This window comes from Nerophis lumbriciformis, linkage group LG02, assembly GCF_033978685.3.
Source record: "Nerophis lumbriciformis linkage group LG02, RoL_Nlum_v2.1, whole genome shotgun sequence".
Lineage (NCBI taxonomy): Eukaryota > Metazoa > Chordata > Actinopteri > Syngnathiformes > Syngnathidae > Nerophis > Nerophis lumbriciformis.
The window spans coordinates 66675215-66692507 of NC_084549.2; the positions used below are offsets into that span (position 1 = coordinate 66675215).

The 17293-nt window shown below is 37.4% G+C and overlaps 2 protein-coding genes across 4 annotated transcripts in view; one reads left to right on the forward strand and one right to left on the reverse strand.

The window, feature by feature from the left end:
- Window positions 1-1729: 1729 nt before the first annotated feature.
- dnph1 (2'-deoxynucleoside 5'-phosphate N-hydrolase 1) lies at window positions 1730-4050 on the forward strand. Its single transcript, XM_061974083.1, has 4 exons — window positions 1730-1971; window positions 2047-2112; window positions 3611-3721; window positions 3824-4050. Exons 1-4 carry the CDS (start codon window positions 1836-1838, stop codon window positions 3937-3939), a joined length of 429 nt encoding a protein of 142 aa, XP_061830067.1. The 5' UTR covers window positions 1730-1835; the 3' UTR covers window positions 3940-4050.
- A 3667-nt stretch (window positions 4051-7717) lies between these two features.
- The window catches only part of tjap1 (tight junction associated protein 1 (peripheral)), a 40089-nt gene continuing 30513 nt past the window's right edge, over window positions 7718-17293 (reverse strand). For all 3 annotated transcript variants that reach the window (XM_061966982.1, XM_061966972.1, XM_061966964.1), the window contains 2 exons: window positions 11401-12072; window positions 7718-9174 (listed from right to left, as the gene is read on the reverse strand). In XM_061966982.1, coding sequence (XP_061822966.1) covers window positions 8632-9174; window positions 11401-12072 — 1215 coding nt within the window. In that variant the 3' untranslated portion in view covers window positions 7718-8631. The remainder of the gene's footprint in view (window positions 9175-11400; window positions 12073-17293) is intronic.

Sequence of the window (17293 nt, forward strand, 5' to 3'; positions counted from 1 at the left end):
ACTGAAATTCCAAGATAGCATACTGGCAAGATAGGGTCAATTAACAAAAGATAAGACTTGTGTATACTAGCAAAATGAACTAGAAGAGCTAGCATGCTAACAAAACAATGCTAAAATGATAACAATAGTATCCTTACATTTAGCATTAGTGAAATACTAAAATATATAACACTGAGGTGTTTACCTGTTAAATTGGCTAAAAAATGTGTGTGTCATGTATCAAAATATATTACTCTCAGGTGCACATTTGAAAAATGTGTAAAATAAATGCTTAGCATGCATTAACTACCAAAATAATGCTAAACAGTAGCATTTGTCTAGCAACAAAATTTTTGACGCTTATGTTTATGCCTTCAAAATTCGAAAAAAAAAGCTAATATTAGAATGTTAATGATCGTGCAAATTAGCCACGGGCCGCAAATGGCGCCCGGGCCGCACTCCGTATAACCTTGCATTAAAACTACGTAGACCTCAATGCTACATTTTTATTTGCACACATATTTTACTCAAAACAGAATATTTACGTTTGTACTTTTATCGACCTCAAATGTTTATTTGCATGCTGCATTAATCATAGTATTTTATTCAATACAGACGTTTTGCCTCCCATAGGAAACTCTATATTAAATAACTTTATTTGACTAAAACAATGCATATTGATCAGCATATAAGCAAAAGTGTCACAGTAAATATGCCAGAAATAGCTAAAATAGCTACATTTCATTTTTAGTTTTTTGACAAATACTATTTTCTACAAAGTTCAATTTATTTATAAAAAAAAATAAAAATCACTATATAAAAATGTGTTGCTCAGAGTGAGATGCTGCGTCTACTACTATTTGGTTAATTAAAATCTGATCTTAAAAAGTAGGGGGCAGAATTGAATTATTTTTCTTGTTAAAAAATACCCGGAGATTCTATTTTTTAGGCCATATCGCCCAGGCCTATGCACAGGTTACATTATTTAGCACACATTTGCATCAACCCCGTTGTCACGATGTTCAAAAAGTGTAAATAGGATATGTAAATAGGATATTTGTCCAGCATAAATGAAATCCTACTGGCCTCCAAGCCACTAGGTGTCCCTACTGAGTCAAAGAGGCATGGAAAGTAGTGTCGGTCATTTTTTTGTTGTTGTATCGTAAATAAAGACATTAAATACTCTTAATTTGCTGTGAATGTGCATCGATGTTGTTTAGGTGCAATGTTGTTCATGTGCGACTTAATTTAATCATTCCAAGCAAAAATGACTACATTTAATAAGTTAGCTAGCATTAGCCATAATGCTAACGTTATGTTAGCATAATGCATAACGACTTAACGGCATTCATGTCTACGCCGATATTTATTAGCTAGCTTGACTCCGGTTAACTACGCAGGTTTAACAAAAGAAAAGTCTTATTTTACAGACAAATTATGCTTACATTGCTTACCTTGAAGCAGACAAATATAGTTGAATCTTTCGCCGATGACGTCATAGCGTTATCCAGACTGCTTATTTGTAATTTTTCGTATTTCCGGGATTTGGAAATGGAACAAAATAACCTCACTCAATAAAATTGTATCGCTTGTTAGTGTTCCCAAAGCACACTTTAAAGACGATAACACTTTTATCCAGAAACACTTTGTATTGCTTTAAATGGAGCGCCATCCGGAAACTAGTGTCAGCACAATAGGCGGGGTTTGCTCTGTGATTGGCTCGTTGGTGCTTCCGCCCGGACGCGTCACGTTCCTGAGAGGAGCGGCAAAACTCACCGGATGTGACGTCGCCAATTTAAAACGCGGGAGCTTGAGCACTCGTGACCAGTGGGAAACCTTTCAGTAAGGAAGAAAACATGAAGATTTATTTCTGCGGAAGTATCCGTGGCGGCAGGGACGACGTGCATCTCTACCAGAAAATAGTCCAGAAACTTCAAACTTTCGGAACCGTCCTAACCGAACACGTCAGCTGCAGCACGCTCACGGACAAAGGTCAGAGGTCAATGGTGGTAGCTTGATCGAGTCAAAGAATAGTTGTGTGTGACGTCACTGCTCTGTGATTGACAGGAGAGGGTCGTTTAGGTGACCGAGAGATTCATGATCGGGACTTGGACTGGCTCACACAAGCTGATGGTGACTTTCTTCTCAAGCATCCTGCAGATTAGCTCCAATTTAAGTTTAAACACTCAATTTATGGAGTGAAATTACTGCCGAAACTCCACAAACACATGTTTTTAACTCGCCCCAATCATTCGCAAGTAATAAAAGAAAAATGTTTCAATTTCAAAAAGTATGCCCAAGTAAAATAAACATTTTCCTCAATTAAAAAAAACGATTTGCAAGTAGCAAAAAACACATTTCTTCAATTATGAAAACGATTTGCAAGTAAAAAAAACTAACAATTTTCTGCAATTAAAAAAACGATAGGCATGTAAAAAAAAAATAATACATTTTATTAAATTGTAAAAACGATTTGCAAGTAAAACAAAACAATTTGCCAATAAAATAAAACGTTTTCTGCAGTTAAAAAAAACATCCGCAAGTAATAAAAGAAAAATGTTTCAATTTCAAAAAGTATACGCCAAGTAAAAAAATGTTTTTCCTCAATTAAGAAAAACGATTTGCAAGCAACAAAAAACTAATTTCTTCAATTATGAAAACGATTTGCAAGTAAAAATAAATTAAAAAATTTCTGCAATTAAAAAAACGATTCGCATGTAAAAAAAAAACCACACATTTTATTAAATTGCAAAAACGATTTGTAAGTAAAACAAAACAATTTGCCAATTAAAAAAACGTTTTCTGCAATTAAAAAAAACATTCGCAAGTAAAAAAAACAAAACAAAAACTGTTTTAGTCAATTATAAAAATTATTTCCAAGTAAAAAAAACAGTTTTGCAATTAAAATTATTTCGCCAGTATGAGAAAAAAAATATTTTCTTATTTCTTAAAATGATTCGCAAGTTAAAAACAGTTTGTAAGTAAAAAAAATTTAAAAAATGTCTTCAATAAACAATTCCCCAGTATAAAAACAATTTTATGCAAATACAAAAATGATTCGTAAGTATGAAAATCATTTCTTAAATAAAAAAAAAACGATTTCCAAATAAAATAAACAAATTTCTACAATGAAGAAAAACGATACGCAAGTATAAAAACAATTTTCTTCACGTTGAACTTTTGGCAGTAATGTTCCGCTTAAAAAAAGAAAGAAGAGGAAGCAGGGTGGGGAATAAAATGGCGGAAAGAAGAGAGGGGAAACTTACAGGTTGAGCTTGTTTCCACTCTTCTGTCCGCCATATTACATTACTCCCCACCCTGTTTTTTTCTTATTTTTGGCGGACGGCACAATGCGCAAATAAAAGTAGCTCTGACGGCCTTAAATTGACTCAGCAGCACCACCTGTTGTTGCACTTTGTGAATTACAGGTGCTCCAAGTTCAGGTGTCACACAGGTGGAATAATACTGCCAATAGTTTTAACTTCAAGAAAATAGTTCCACCTGCAAATCGTTTAATCTGAAGAAAATAGTTTTTCTGACTTGAAACTATTTATTTACTTAATGTGTGTGTTTGTGTAGTTTAGTTTAATTTCACTCCATCTGAATGCTAATTGCTACTGTTTGTCCACAGTGGTCGTCGCCGAGGTGACGCAGCCGTCGCTGGGCGTGGGCTACGAGCTTGGCCACGCATACATCACGAGGAAGAGGATCTTGTGTCTCTTCCGACCTTCATCAGGACGCAGTGAGCACTCGTTTGAGCGCAGATGTGTATCAACAATATGCCTTCACAGCCAACTAACCAATTTGGTGTTTTCCTCACATGACATGTGACTTCCTGTTACAGCGTTGTCAGCCATGATCCGAGGGGCGGACAATGGCGAGCTGATGATGGTGCGAGACTACGATGAGGAGCACCTGGACCAGATTCTAGACCAGTTTTTTGAAACAAAGCCAGTCTAACAACTCTGAATTCTACCTCCTGCTTAAGTCTTTTATTTTGAAGGTCACTCCTACTGTTCGAGTAACTGACTTCCTGGCCACTATCGCAATAAACTTAAGTTGAAAATCTTTCTTGCTTGTTATTTTTCTTTAGAAAATTGTCATGCCATGTCTGTTTATAAAGTTATTTGTTTAAAAAAAAAGTGGAAAATATAAATTAAAAAAACCTTTAAAATCAATTGCGTCAAAGCGGTTTGTAAATAAAGTTCCTTGTTTAAAAAAAACAACTTCCAAATGAATTAATTTTGAAATTCTAAGGAGTCAAAGCAGTTTGTAAATAAATCAAAATTTTAACAAATAAAAAACTTCCAAAAATAACTGAAATTCAAAATTGATGTACTCAAAGCAGTTTGTACATAGTTTTGTTAAAAAAAATAAAAAAAAATTCACTCCTCCCCCCCAAAAAATGTTTCCTTCAAATAAAAACAATTTGCAGGTAAAAAAAAAAAAAAAATTAAAAAAATATATATTAGCATGTTTTAAACAAGTAAAAAAATACAAAATGAATACAAAACTTAATAAAAATGTTTAAAACTGATGGAGTCAAATCAGTTTGTAAATAAAGTTCTATGTGAATAAAAAAATTTAAAATAATTGAATAAAGAAAAACTTTTTAAATTTTAAAATTAACTTCAGATTTAAAAATGATGGAGCCAAATCCGTTTTCTGTCTCGCACAGGAAGTGAATGGTCTAACGCCGTCATGTGACCACTGACAGTCGAGCAAGACACTACAGGTGTTTACGTTTTTAATTTTAAAATATACATCAGTTTACAAATTGAGAAAATAAAATCATTTTAAGCACTTTCGTCAAACAAAGACAAGGAAATCAAACTACGGGAAGAGTTCAGTCGAGAGAGCTTGCAGTGCTTGGCTGGGGTCAAAGGTCAGCATCCATGCAAGCACCGGTTGACGAGGAGGCGGCGTTGCATTAAAGTTCCTTTCAGTCACTTAACTGCGCTCCCCTGGCAGCCATCGTGTGTCGTGTTGTCACGCCGGCTAACACATGCTAGCACAAGTTTGCTAAGTAAACACAACAGACGCTAATTAGCAGCTAGCTTGGATTCTGAAAACGAGGTGAAGATACGCGAGCAAAAAGTAAAACACTGACTTTTAATGATTACCTTCTTGTGTAAACAAAACGGTGACAAGCGCTTCCTGTGTGCAGCTGTCCTGATGCATTGTGGGACATGGCAGGCAACTTCAAAATGAAAGTTCTTAATGAAAAATATTGATTAGTCAATGGATTTTTAAAAATGCTTTTAGGGCATTTAAGAAAAAGTAGCGACGAAGACAAGAAGCGCCCTGAGAGAAAAGATAAAAGAGGATGAGAGGTGATGACTCATTAAAGATGCAGAAGGTAAAATCTATTTTTACTCCGACTGCTTCATCTGAAATATTGAAATGATGAAGGCGAGGAAGACTGCGCTGCCTTTGGGCGCTCTTGCAGCAAGCAGCCAGGGAGGCTTTTATTTTGTTAGCAGCCCTTTTTCCAACTTGAAAATCTTTGCAATGAACACGGCTGACGCAACCAAAGTGCACGTCGTCCCACAATGCAACAGCCGCTCAGTCAGGGGCCCCATCATCTAACAAGAATTTTTTTTTTCCATAAACGCATTCATGTGATCGTCCCTATCAGCTGAATTTGACCTGATTCTGATTTGACTGAATAATCAGAGGTGATCAATACTAGACATCGAAAGTGATCAATACTGGACATCAGAGGTGATCAATACTGGACGAATAAGACAGACATGGTGTCAATCAATCGGTGTCCTCGGTGAGCGTCATTCAGCGCTGGTCACATTCTCATTGTTACTTTCGCCAACAACAATAAGAGACAATCATCTGGAAGAAGAAACTAGCGCTAACGTGCTAGCATCGCGTTGCTAGTAGGGGTGCTGGAAAAAAAAAGAAAAAAGATTTGCATCCGAATCGCGATTCTTATTCATCCCAGTTCTAAATCGATTCTTTGTTTTCAAAAGGCAACATAAAAAAAAATGTTGGAATCAATTTTGAAAAGTATGTTTTTAGGACATCACCATGCAAGCAGAATGAGCTTTTATAAAATGGAACCTGTTTTAAAAATGTTTCATTATAATTATTACACCAAATAATACAGGGGTGTCCAAACGTTTTGATTTGGGGGCCGCATTGGGCTAAAAAAAATAAAAATAAAAATTGGCCAATATATATATATATATATATATATATTGTGGAGAATGCATATATTTTTAAGAGTTCTTTCTTTATCCATAGTCATGTTTAAATCAGCTAATATTTTCCCATGTGTACTCTTTTTGCTTGTATCTTATGTCCGCAAGTAAACTCTGTGCTTTACCTCGAAGGGGTTGGAATGTGGGAGTTGGAGTACTCCCTTCTTATCTTATCTGTATTAGAACAATGAGGCTGTATTCCTTTCTGGGCATGGTGGGGGCTGTTTTCGTACTTAATAAGTTGTCTCTTCCCGTTTGATTTTCAGACCGCTTCTGGATGCTGGTATTACCGCATTGTAAGGGTGGTCTCTTAAAGCTTTAGTAAATCTTGATGATATTCCTATTCTGTCTTGATGGTCCTTCTTACTCAACATATATGTCATCTGAAAGAATTTGGGATTGACCAGTGACCTTAATTCCCTGAGAGGAAGACTGGTCAGATGCAACATATATATATATATGGGTTGTACTTGTATAGCGCTTTTCTACCTTCAAGGTACTCAAAGCGCTTTGACACTACTTCCACATTTACCCATTCACACACACATTCACACACTGATGGAGGGAGCTGCCATGCAAGGCGCTAACCAGCACCCATCAGGAGCAAGATATATATATATATATATATATATATATATATATATATATACACACACACACACACACACACACACACACACACACACACACACACACACACACACACATACATACATACATACATACATACATACATACATACATACATACATACATACATACATACATATACATACATACATATATATACATATATATATATATATATATATATATATATATATATACACACACACACATATACATACATATATATACATATATATATATATATATATACACACACATATATACATATATATACACACATATACATATATATATATATATATACACACATATACTGTATATATATATGCATATAGTGTGTATATATATGTATATAGTATACATATATAATATATATGTATATATATGTATATATATTTGTATATGTATTTATATATATATATATATGTGTGTATACATATTTATATATGTACTATATACATATATATACACTATATACATATATATATATACTATTTAAATATATATATGTACTATATACATATATAATATATATACACATACATATATATATGTACTATATAAATATATAATATATACACACATACATATATATATATACATACAAACATATACATACATACATACATATATACATGCATACAGTACATATATACACATATACAGTATATACACACAAACATACATATATACACGTAAATATATACGTACACATACATACATATATAGGCGCATATATACATAGAAATATATATATATATATATATATATATACACACATACACATATATACGTAAATATATACGTGATGCATACATATATACATACATACGTACATATACATACATATATTCATGCAACTATATATATATATATATATATATAAACACATTATATTAATATGATGGATATATAATTAATAATATAATTGGATATTAAGAGTATGTGAAAGTTTGACTGCTACCTTGTTTACTTCCGTGACGACCTTCTTAAAGTTTTATAATCAATCAAAAATATCAAGCAGCTAAAATGCGCCAAACATGGATAAGTGTGGAGTGTGTTTTGCATTTTCCCATCATGCATTGCAGTGGATTAAAATTGGTATAATTTTGAATTATGTGGTGTACGTGGACATTTTTTATAATATCCACAAAGTTCAGTGAGCAGGTTGTGTTGTGTGCGACCATGTTTGTTGACTTGTTGCATCGTTAGTGGGAATGGTCGTTTGGATTGGGTCATATATAAAAATGCTGTGCTGTCTACACTTCAGAGTGCAATTCATGGCCATTAACATGAGCTACTCACATAGTCTACAAGATGGCGGCAAAGTTGCAGCAATTATATTGTCAGATATTTGAAATGAAGTTGGAGGCAGCCCACGGGCCAGATTCTTAAATAAAGGTGAGACGTATCACGGGCCAAAATGAACACAAAGGCGGGCCGTAGTTTGGACACCCCAGAAAAACACATTGTTTGAATCGATTCTGAACGGAATCGTCTACCTAAGAATCGGATAGAATCGTTAGTTGCCCCAAAGATCCACCCCCGCAGCTGCTAGCGTGCTAACCTGCTAATGCACATTTTCACCTGACAGGAGTAAAACTAAAAACGATGCATCCACATTCCAAAGTTGCTTTTCCTCCCCCAAAAAAAGCAATTGAATAAAAAACGATAGCCCCGCCCCCAGTGTGGATGATGATTCTGTCTGACCTTTGACCTGACGTCATAGCGCAGATGTTAGGCACGGAAAGCGCGTGTATGGCTGTATCCTGGGTGGGTGTGGTGTCAGACCTGGGTGGGCGGGGTTTCAGTCCATCAGGTGCTGGTGGGGGTGGCTCAGGCCATCTTTGCGGTGCAGGTGGTGTACGCCCATCCTCTTGGGGCTCCTGTGAGGTCGCGGCAGCGCCGCCGCAGCGAAGGTGGGGTCAAAGTCAAGGAGGCAGGGCGGGACTTCCTGCTCCTCCTCATCCTCCTCCTCCCCGGGAGCGTCGGCGTGGCACGTTGTCATGGTGAGCGCCGTGTCCCCGCTGCCGCCGTCTTCGTCCAGCTTCATCAGCAGTCGCTCACCGGCGCCCACCGAGTCGCCGCTGCCTCCGTATTGGCCCGCGCCGTAGGGGCGTGGCTCCGTGTCGGTGTCCGTGTCCAGACTGGAGCCGCGGCTCGGAGTCCAGCTGTGTGCCGACGAGCCCTCCTCGCCGTCGGAGTACGCCGCTCGGTGGCGCTCCGACGAGGACCCTCCGCCCGCTGCCTGCTGCTGCGGCGGAGCGGCCATCTTGTCCACGAACATGCGCTGCCAGTTGGCCAGAAGGTCCTCCTCGGAGCTGCCGGAGCTGGTGAGCACGCTTGGCGCCTGTGGGCGGAGTTTAAGACACTCGCTGATAAAAATCATCAGCTATAACACTACCTTAAATTCTGGACCATAACCCGTTACTTTTTTCCTACACTTTGAACCCTGCGGCTTATAAAACAGTGTTGCTAATTTACAGGTTCTTCTTCGCCGACGACCATTATGCACATAGTTTTCAAAAAAACCCAAGCAAACACACTAAAAAGGTGTGTCATTGTTTGTGCTATGGCGCCATCTTTTGGACAAGCTCACTCAGTGCAGGTGCTGCACTTTCCTTCCATTTAGCGCTTTCAACCGGAAGTAGAAGTGCCGTTCAGTAGTGATTTGTGATACCACTGACTTTCTTTCTGATCCCGAGTAAAATGCAGGGTGGTATCGGCGATGCCGATCCGATAACAAATATCGCTAGTGTGTCTGATAAAATTCAAATAGTAACATAGCTATCTAAAAAAACAACAGTAAAAATGTAAGCAAAAAAGCAAAACATCGGAATGTAATGACAAAAATCTGACATTTTTAAACAAATAATAATTATTAATATACTTAGTCACTTATAACACAACGTTTTGTCTTTAAATATATATATCTGTTTTTAGCTCTTTTTTTTTTAAAGATAAAACCCTTGACTTGGGTGGAAAACATCTCTGATCTAAAATATAAGAAGCTCTAAAAATTTAAAATTAAATATACTTAAATATAAACAAAGTTTATTAAAAAATTAAATATTACTATCTTATTAATTAATTTGAAAAGTGAAACCAACAATAACAAACACTTACATGTATAACTGAACATTAATATTTTCGTACAGGCCAAAACATTTTTGACACACTAGGTAATGCAGTTATACAATCGCATTATTATTATTATTATTATTATTATTATAATAATTATTATTATTATTATTTTCATTGTACTCTTGGGGAATTTTTTTTTTTTAATGTAAGAAAAAAAGAGCAAAAAAACTATAAAACAAAGGGGACACAAAGTTCTGTCTTTAAATATATTTAAAATATCTGTTTTTAGCATTTTTTAAAGATTAAAAAAAAAAATCAAAAATGGCCTCCCATACTTGACTTGGGTGGAAAACACCTCTGATCTAAAATAATAGAAGCTCTCAAAATAAGAATAAAATATACTTAAATATAAACAAAGCTTATTAAAAAAAAATATTTCACTCTTATTCATTTTAAAAGTGAAACCAACAATAATAAACACTTACATGTGTAACTGAACATTAATATTTTTGTAAAAGCAGAATTTTTTTGACACACTAGGTTATGCAGTTATACAATCGCATTATTATTATTATTATTATTATTATTATTTTCATTCTACTCTTAGGTAAAAAAACTGTAAAAATGTAAGAAAAAAAGAGCAAAAAACTATAAAACAAAGGGGATAAAAGTTCTGTCTCTAAATATATTTAAAATATCTGTTTTTAGCATTTTAAAAAAATAAAAAAATAGCAATACTGGGGGAAAAAGTTTAGACTCCTGGACTAAAGTATCAAAAGTATCGATACTTTGATTTGAGAATCCATATAAGCGCATAAAGATCTGGTATCGGTGGTATCAATATTTTAGTATCGATCCGCACTTCACTACCGTTCGGCCTTCTAATCATTCATTGGGTTTCTACTCATATGGATTCTACATTTATCACTCCAAGCAACGGTTGTAAGTTTTACAATATAACTAAAACAATTCATACTAAAGTGTCCCATGTGTGATGTCTGTAGGAGTGTTTTCATGCATATTTGCACGTGCTATTGTAATGAAATCTAGCTGGCATCGTTAGCATTAGCTTATATGTTGACACGCTTACGAGTGTCTGTGTTAGCATTAATAACTTACAATGGCATTCTTTTTGTATTGTTTCAGTTTCACAAATTCCTCAGTAAATTCAGCAAAACGTCACCGTGGAGTTATTGAGTCTGTTTAGCTGATTTGAGAGCTCGCTTGCGCAGCTAGTGGGTGCATGACGATGACTTCTGTTTTGTTTGATCAGCCGTTTTACTGCCGTGTTACAGACACTGTTTAGAAGCAATTAAGGTATGTAAATAAATATTTACAAAATATTTATTTAACAACGTATATAGCTACGGCTTATAGTCCAGTTCAGCTGCTAATATATGGAAAAATATTTTATCTTCTAAAATTTTGTGGGTGGGGCTTATATAGCGGTGCTCTCTGTAGTCCGGAAAATACGATAGTTGGCTTTACTCACCTGCGGGGGGCTGCTGAAAGGGCTGGACTGATTGGACGTCAACTCCACGCCGGCGTCCTGCCGCAGGGGGTGGATCCCCGCACCGCCGCGTAAGAGGGCGGGGCTGCCGGGAGGCGGCTCGTCGTTCTGCACCAGGCTGAGCGAGATGGCCTGGCGGGTGGCGTACGTGCAGTTGGGCAGCGGGCTGTTCTTGGGGATCTTCACTTTGTCGTCGGAGGAGAATTCGATGACCTTGCGCCCCGGGTACAGCGGGTTGGGCGGCGGCGGGGGAGGGTACGGATTGAGCTTGTCGAAAGACGGCGCGCGGCCCCCCGTCTCCTCGCCGGCGTCCAGGCTGCTCTGGCTCCGGCACGAGCCGTTGAGCGTGGCCACGTCCTCGGCGCCGTCCTCGTCGCGTCCTCGCTCTTCGGCGGGCGTCGCCTGCGAGCCCCCCGTCATGTCCACGTGCACGAAGACGTCCTCGGCCACGGGCCAGCCGCAGCTGCTGGACTGGGCCGAGTTCAGGAGCAGGGGCTCGGGTTTTTCCAGGACGCGAGCGATGACGGAGGTTGGGACCACGTCGGACGGCGTCAAGCTCAGCGTGTCGGGGTCCTGGCCGGAGGGGGCGGGGCTTCGCTCTGGCAAGCTGCTCTTCATGTGCTTGCTCAACATGTCCTGCAGCTCCGACGGCAGCTGGAGGACCACAACAACGCTCAGTAAGGACACTTGCTCACCTGCGGTTATCGCACCTGTGTCAAGTTGGCCCCGCCCCCACCTTGTCACATTCGTTAGTGCTGCAAACTGTTTTGGTCTAACTATTATAGTTTGTATGTACCGTATTTTTCGGACTATAAGGCGCACTTAAAATCCTTTCATTTTCTCAAAAATCGACCTTATAACCCGGTGCGTCTAATGCACTGTTTTTCAACCCTTTTTTGAGCTAAGGCACATTTTTTTAATAAAGAAAATACGGAGGCACACCACCAGCAGAAAAGGTCAAAAAATTAAACTCCACTAGGTTGTCGTGCCTTATTTTGAGTTTGTTGTTGTTTTCCTGTGTGTAGTGCTTTAGTTCCTGTCTTGCGCTGTTATTTTGGAGGACCCTTCCTTCCTGTTTTGTTGGTGTTTTCCTGTAGCAGCTTCACGCCTTCCTTTGAGTGCAATTGCCTGACCTGCTTTGTGTTAGCAATCGAGACTATTTAAGTTGTGCGTACGCTATCCTTCTTTGTGGGGACATTGTTGATTGTCGTGTCATGTACGGATGTACTTTGTGGACGCCATCTCTGCTCCACACGCTGTAAGTCTTTGCTGTCGTCCAGCATTCTGTTTTTGTTTACCTTGTAGCAAGTTCAGTTTTGCCTTCGTTTTGCATAGCCATCCCTAAGCTTCAGTGCCTTTTCCTTTCCTTTTTGTTCATTTTTGGTTTAATCATTGCATACCATTTTACCTGCACGCCGTCTCCCGCTGTGCTCTGCATATTGGGATCACGACAAACCATCCTCGACGCATTCCGACTTCTACAAAGCAATGAACTACTGATAAGGAATATTACATGGTTAACCTGCCGAGCTCTATACAGACACTCGACAACGGCACATTATTTGCAGACTATAATTATTAAATTGCAAAAAATATTTTTTGGACCAATTAGGTGAAGTTGCAAAATTTCCCACGGCACACCAGACAATATCTCACAGCACACTAGTGTGCCACGGCACAGTGGTTGAAAAACACTGGTCTAATGCAGTGTTTTTCAACCACTGTGCCGCGGCACACTAGTGTGCCGTGAGATACAGTCTGGTGTGCCGTGGGAGATTATCTAATTACACCTATTTGGGTTAAAAATATTTTTTGCAAACCAGTAATTATAGTCTGCAAATGATGTGTTGTTGTTGAGTGTCGGTGCTGTCTAGAGCTCGGCAGAGTAACCGTGTAATACTCTTCCATATCAGTAGGTGCTTTGTAGATGTCGGAAACAGCGGGAGGCAGGGTGCAGGTAAAAAAGGTGTCTAATGCTTAAACCAAAAATAAACAAAAGGTGAGTGCCCCTAAGAAAAGGCATTGAAGCTTAGGGAAGGCTATGCAGAACGAAACTAAGACTGAACTGGCTACAAAGTAAACAAAAACAGAATGCTGGATGACAGCAAAGACTTACTGTGGAGCAAAGACAATGTACATCCCAACATGACATGACAATCAACAATGTACCCACAAAGAAGGATTAAAAACAACAGAAATTATCTTGATTGCTAAAACAAAGTAGATGCGGGAAATATCACTCAAAAGAAGACATGAAACTGCTACAGGAAAATACCAAAAAAAGAGAAAACGCCACCAAAATAGGAGCGCAAGATAAGAACTAAAACACTACACACAGGAAAACAGCAAAAAAAGTCAAAATAAGTCAGGGTGTGATGTGACAGGTGGTGACAGTACACCTACTTTGAGACAAGAGTTATATTGGTGCATGGTTGGTTATGGTTTAAAGTCATATCCAACAACTTTTTACTGTCAACTGTTTTTTAATGATTTCTGCTGGTGGTGTGCCTCCGGATTTTTTGAACACTAAAAATGTGCCTTGGCTCAAAAAAGGTTGAAAAACACTGGTCTAATGTACTGATCTCGAAGCTATTTTATTTGGTACATGGTGTAACGATAAGTGTGACCAGCAGATGGCAGTCAAACATAACAGATAGATGTAAACTGCAAGATGATGCCAGTAAACACCAACAAAACTTTAAATGTTCCATTGAGAATATAGAACATTACACACGGCGCTCAAAAATCTGTCAAAATGTTTTTAGTACGACTTCGGTAAGCTATGAAGCCGCACCACTTGATGGATTGTCGGCGCATTAAACATACGAGTATTACTATAGTGTGTGTATAAGGACCGCAAAATGGCATTTATTAGCATATATTATCTGGCGTTTTGTTTCAAACTATTTATGCAAATCCAACTTTTCTTACCTTCTGGTACCTGCTGATGTGTATTTGGGATCTGCATAAGTACTGACAATTTGCGTGGGTCCGCCATTGTAGTCCGTGCTGACACCGTAGTTGATAAGCTTCTTCTTTTTCTCTACCTTCTTGTTATGGGACATTCATCTTCCGTTGTTGTCATTTTTAACATAAAGTAGTGTAAAGTTCTTACTTATATCTGTCAGTAGACTAGCTATCAAAGCGCTAAAAATTGTAGTGGGTTTACATTATTCACCCACAGAACTTTAGTTATTAGAGGGTTCCGGTCGGGCGTTTTTTTCACGGTACACATTTCCGGCGTTGATGTTGCATTATTGAGCCACAGGTGAGGAGATTGAAGTAAAGTGGGAATGTCATTAAAACAGTTAGCTCCATCTTTTGACACTTCTGGTCTAGTTATGATCAATAACAGGCTAATTACACATTAACAACATAATACGTTTATAACTTAAAAAACATAATAGTTAGACCAAAGATTTTGCAGCACCAACGTTTGGGACAAGTTTGGGGAAATGTTGACATAGTTGGGGGGGGTGGTGGTCTAGTTATGGTCAATAACATGCTAATTACACGTTAACACATACTTGCCAACCTTGAGACCTCTGATTTCGGGAGGTGGGGGGTGGGGCGGGGGCGTGGTTGGGGCGTGGCTAAGAGGGGAGGAGTATATTTACAGCTAGAATTCACCAAGTCAAGTATTTCATATATATATATATATATATATATATATATATATATATATATATATATATATATATATATATATATATATATATATATATATACATACATATATATATAATTATTTTATTATATATATATATATATATATATATATATATATATATATATATATATACATAAATAAAAATAAATACTTGAATTTCAGTGTTCATTTATTTACACAGATACACACACATAACACTCATCTACTCATTGTTGAGTTAAGGGTTGAATTGTCCATCCTTGTTCTATTCTCTGTCACTATTTTTCTAACCATGCTGAACACCCTTTCGCAGGTACCCAGAAAGGTTTCGAGTACCACCAAAAAAACTGAATCTCTGAAGACAGTATAAAAATCTGGGTTAAAGATGTACAAATACTGTTTGTGTAATAAGCATGTTATTGTTTACAAATGAGGGTTAAGAGTTCAGTACTAAAAAAAAAAAATAAAGAATGTGGCTTAAGTACAGTTTTTTAATTGAGCTGCTGCATTTTTTTGGTTGGGTTGTTTATTTATTTTGAGGAACTTCCCCATTTCTAAAAGGGGAGGAATGTTATAGAGTGATCTATGTTTGTCTGTTGCCATCTCCTGGTGAATGTTGGCTATAGCGTACTGGGGTTACTTTTTGGTTGGCCAACGATTTACGTGGTGTTGCGCACCTGACGTCAAGTGTGTGAGTCTGTTCTGAAGTCTACAGTAAAGAGACGTACTTCATCACCTCGCCTGGTTATTGCCTCCAACTCAATATATTACAACAACATTGCTGTTTACGGCAGACGAACTGCTTTACTGTGGAATAAAACATGACTGCTGTTGTTGTGTGTTGTTACCGCGCTGGGAGGACGTTAATGAAACTGCCTAACAATAAACCCACATAAGAAACCAAGAACTCGCCCTCCATCATTCTACAGTCATAACGTGTGTTGTGGGAAAGCGGACGTGAATACAGGCTGTTGACACGTCACTCAGGTCCGCATGGAGCTGGAGGGGGCGTGGCTTCCAGCTCCGCCTGAATTTCGGGAGATTTTCGGGAGAACATTTGTCCCGGGAGGTATTCGGGAGAGGCGCTGAATTTCGGGAGTCTCCCGGAAAATCCGGGAGGGTTGGCAAGTATGCGTTAACAACATACAACTTTAACTTAAAAACGGTAATAGTTAGACCAAAAACTTTTGCAGCACAAACCATTGGGACAAGTTTTAATAACATAAAAAATATGATAGTTATACCAAATATGTTTGTAGCACAAACGATCGGGACACGTTTGGGAACATTTTGACAAGGTGGGGGAAAACTGGTTATGAAAAATAATATGTTAATTTCATGTTAATAACACAAAACGTAATTAAAAACTATAATAGTTAGGCCAAATATAACAACACAAAGGTAGCACAAGTGTTTGGGACAAGTTTGTGAAGATGTTGTCATAGTTGGGGACTAGTCATGATTAATAACGCGTTAATTGTACGTTAACATAAAATGTTAACTTAAAAACTACAATAGTTATATCAAATATTTTTGCAACAAAGACGTAGCAAAAACGATAATAGTTAACCTAAAACATTTTTGCAGCACAAACAAATGGGACATGTTTGGGGAGATTTTGACATAGTTAGGGTCTAGTTATGAATAATATGTTAATTACATGTTAATAACAAAAACTTAACAAAAACTATAATAGTTAACCTAAAACATTTTTGCAGCACAGACAAATGGGACAAATTTGGGGAGATTTTGACATAGTTAGGGTCTAGTTTTGAATAATACGTTTATAAAATATTGTTAATTACTTGTTAACATAAAACGTTAACAATTAAAAAACTATAATATAACAACACACACATAGCACAAACGTTTGGGACAAGTTTTGGGGGATTTTGACATAGTTGGGGGCAACTGGTTATGAATCATAAATCTTTAATTACATGCTAATAACATAAAACCATGAAAAGTTAATAACTGAAAAATAGACCAAATATTTTGCAGTACAAACAAAGGGGACACGTTTGTGGAGATTTTGACATAGTTGGGGACTAGTTATGATTGATAACACGTTAACGGGTTAATGTAAAACCATAAAAATTAATAACTTAAAAACTATAATAGTTAGACAAAAATATTTGCAGTACAAACGATTGGGAAACAGTTTCGAGAGATTTGAATAATAACATTTTTATAACATAAAACCATAAAACGTTAATAACATTAAAA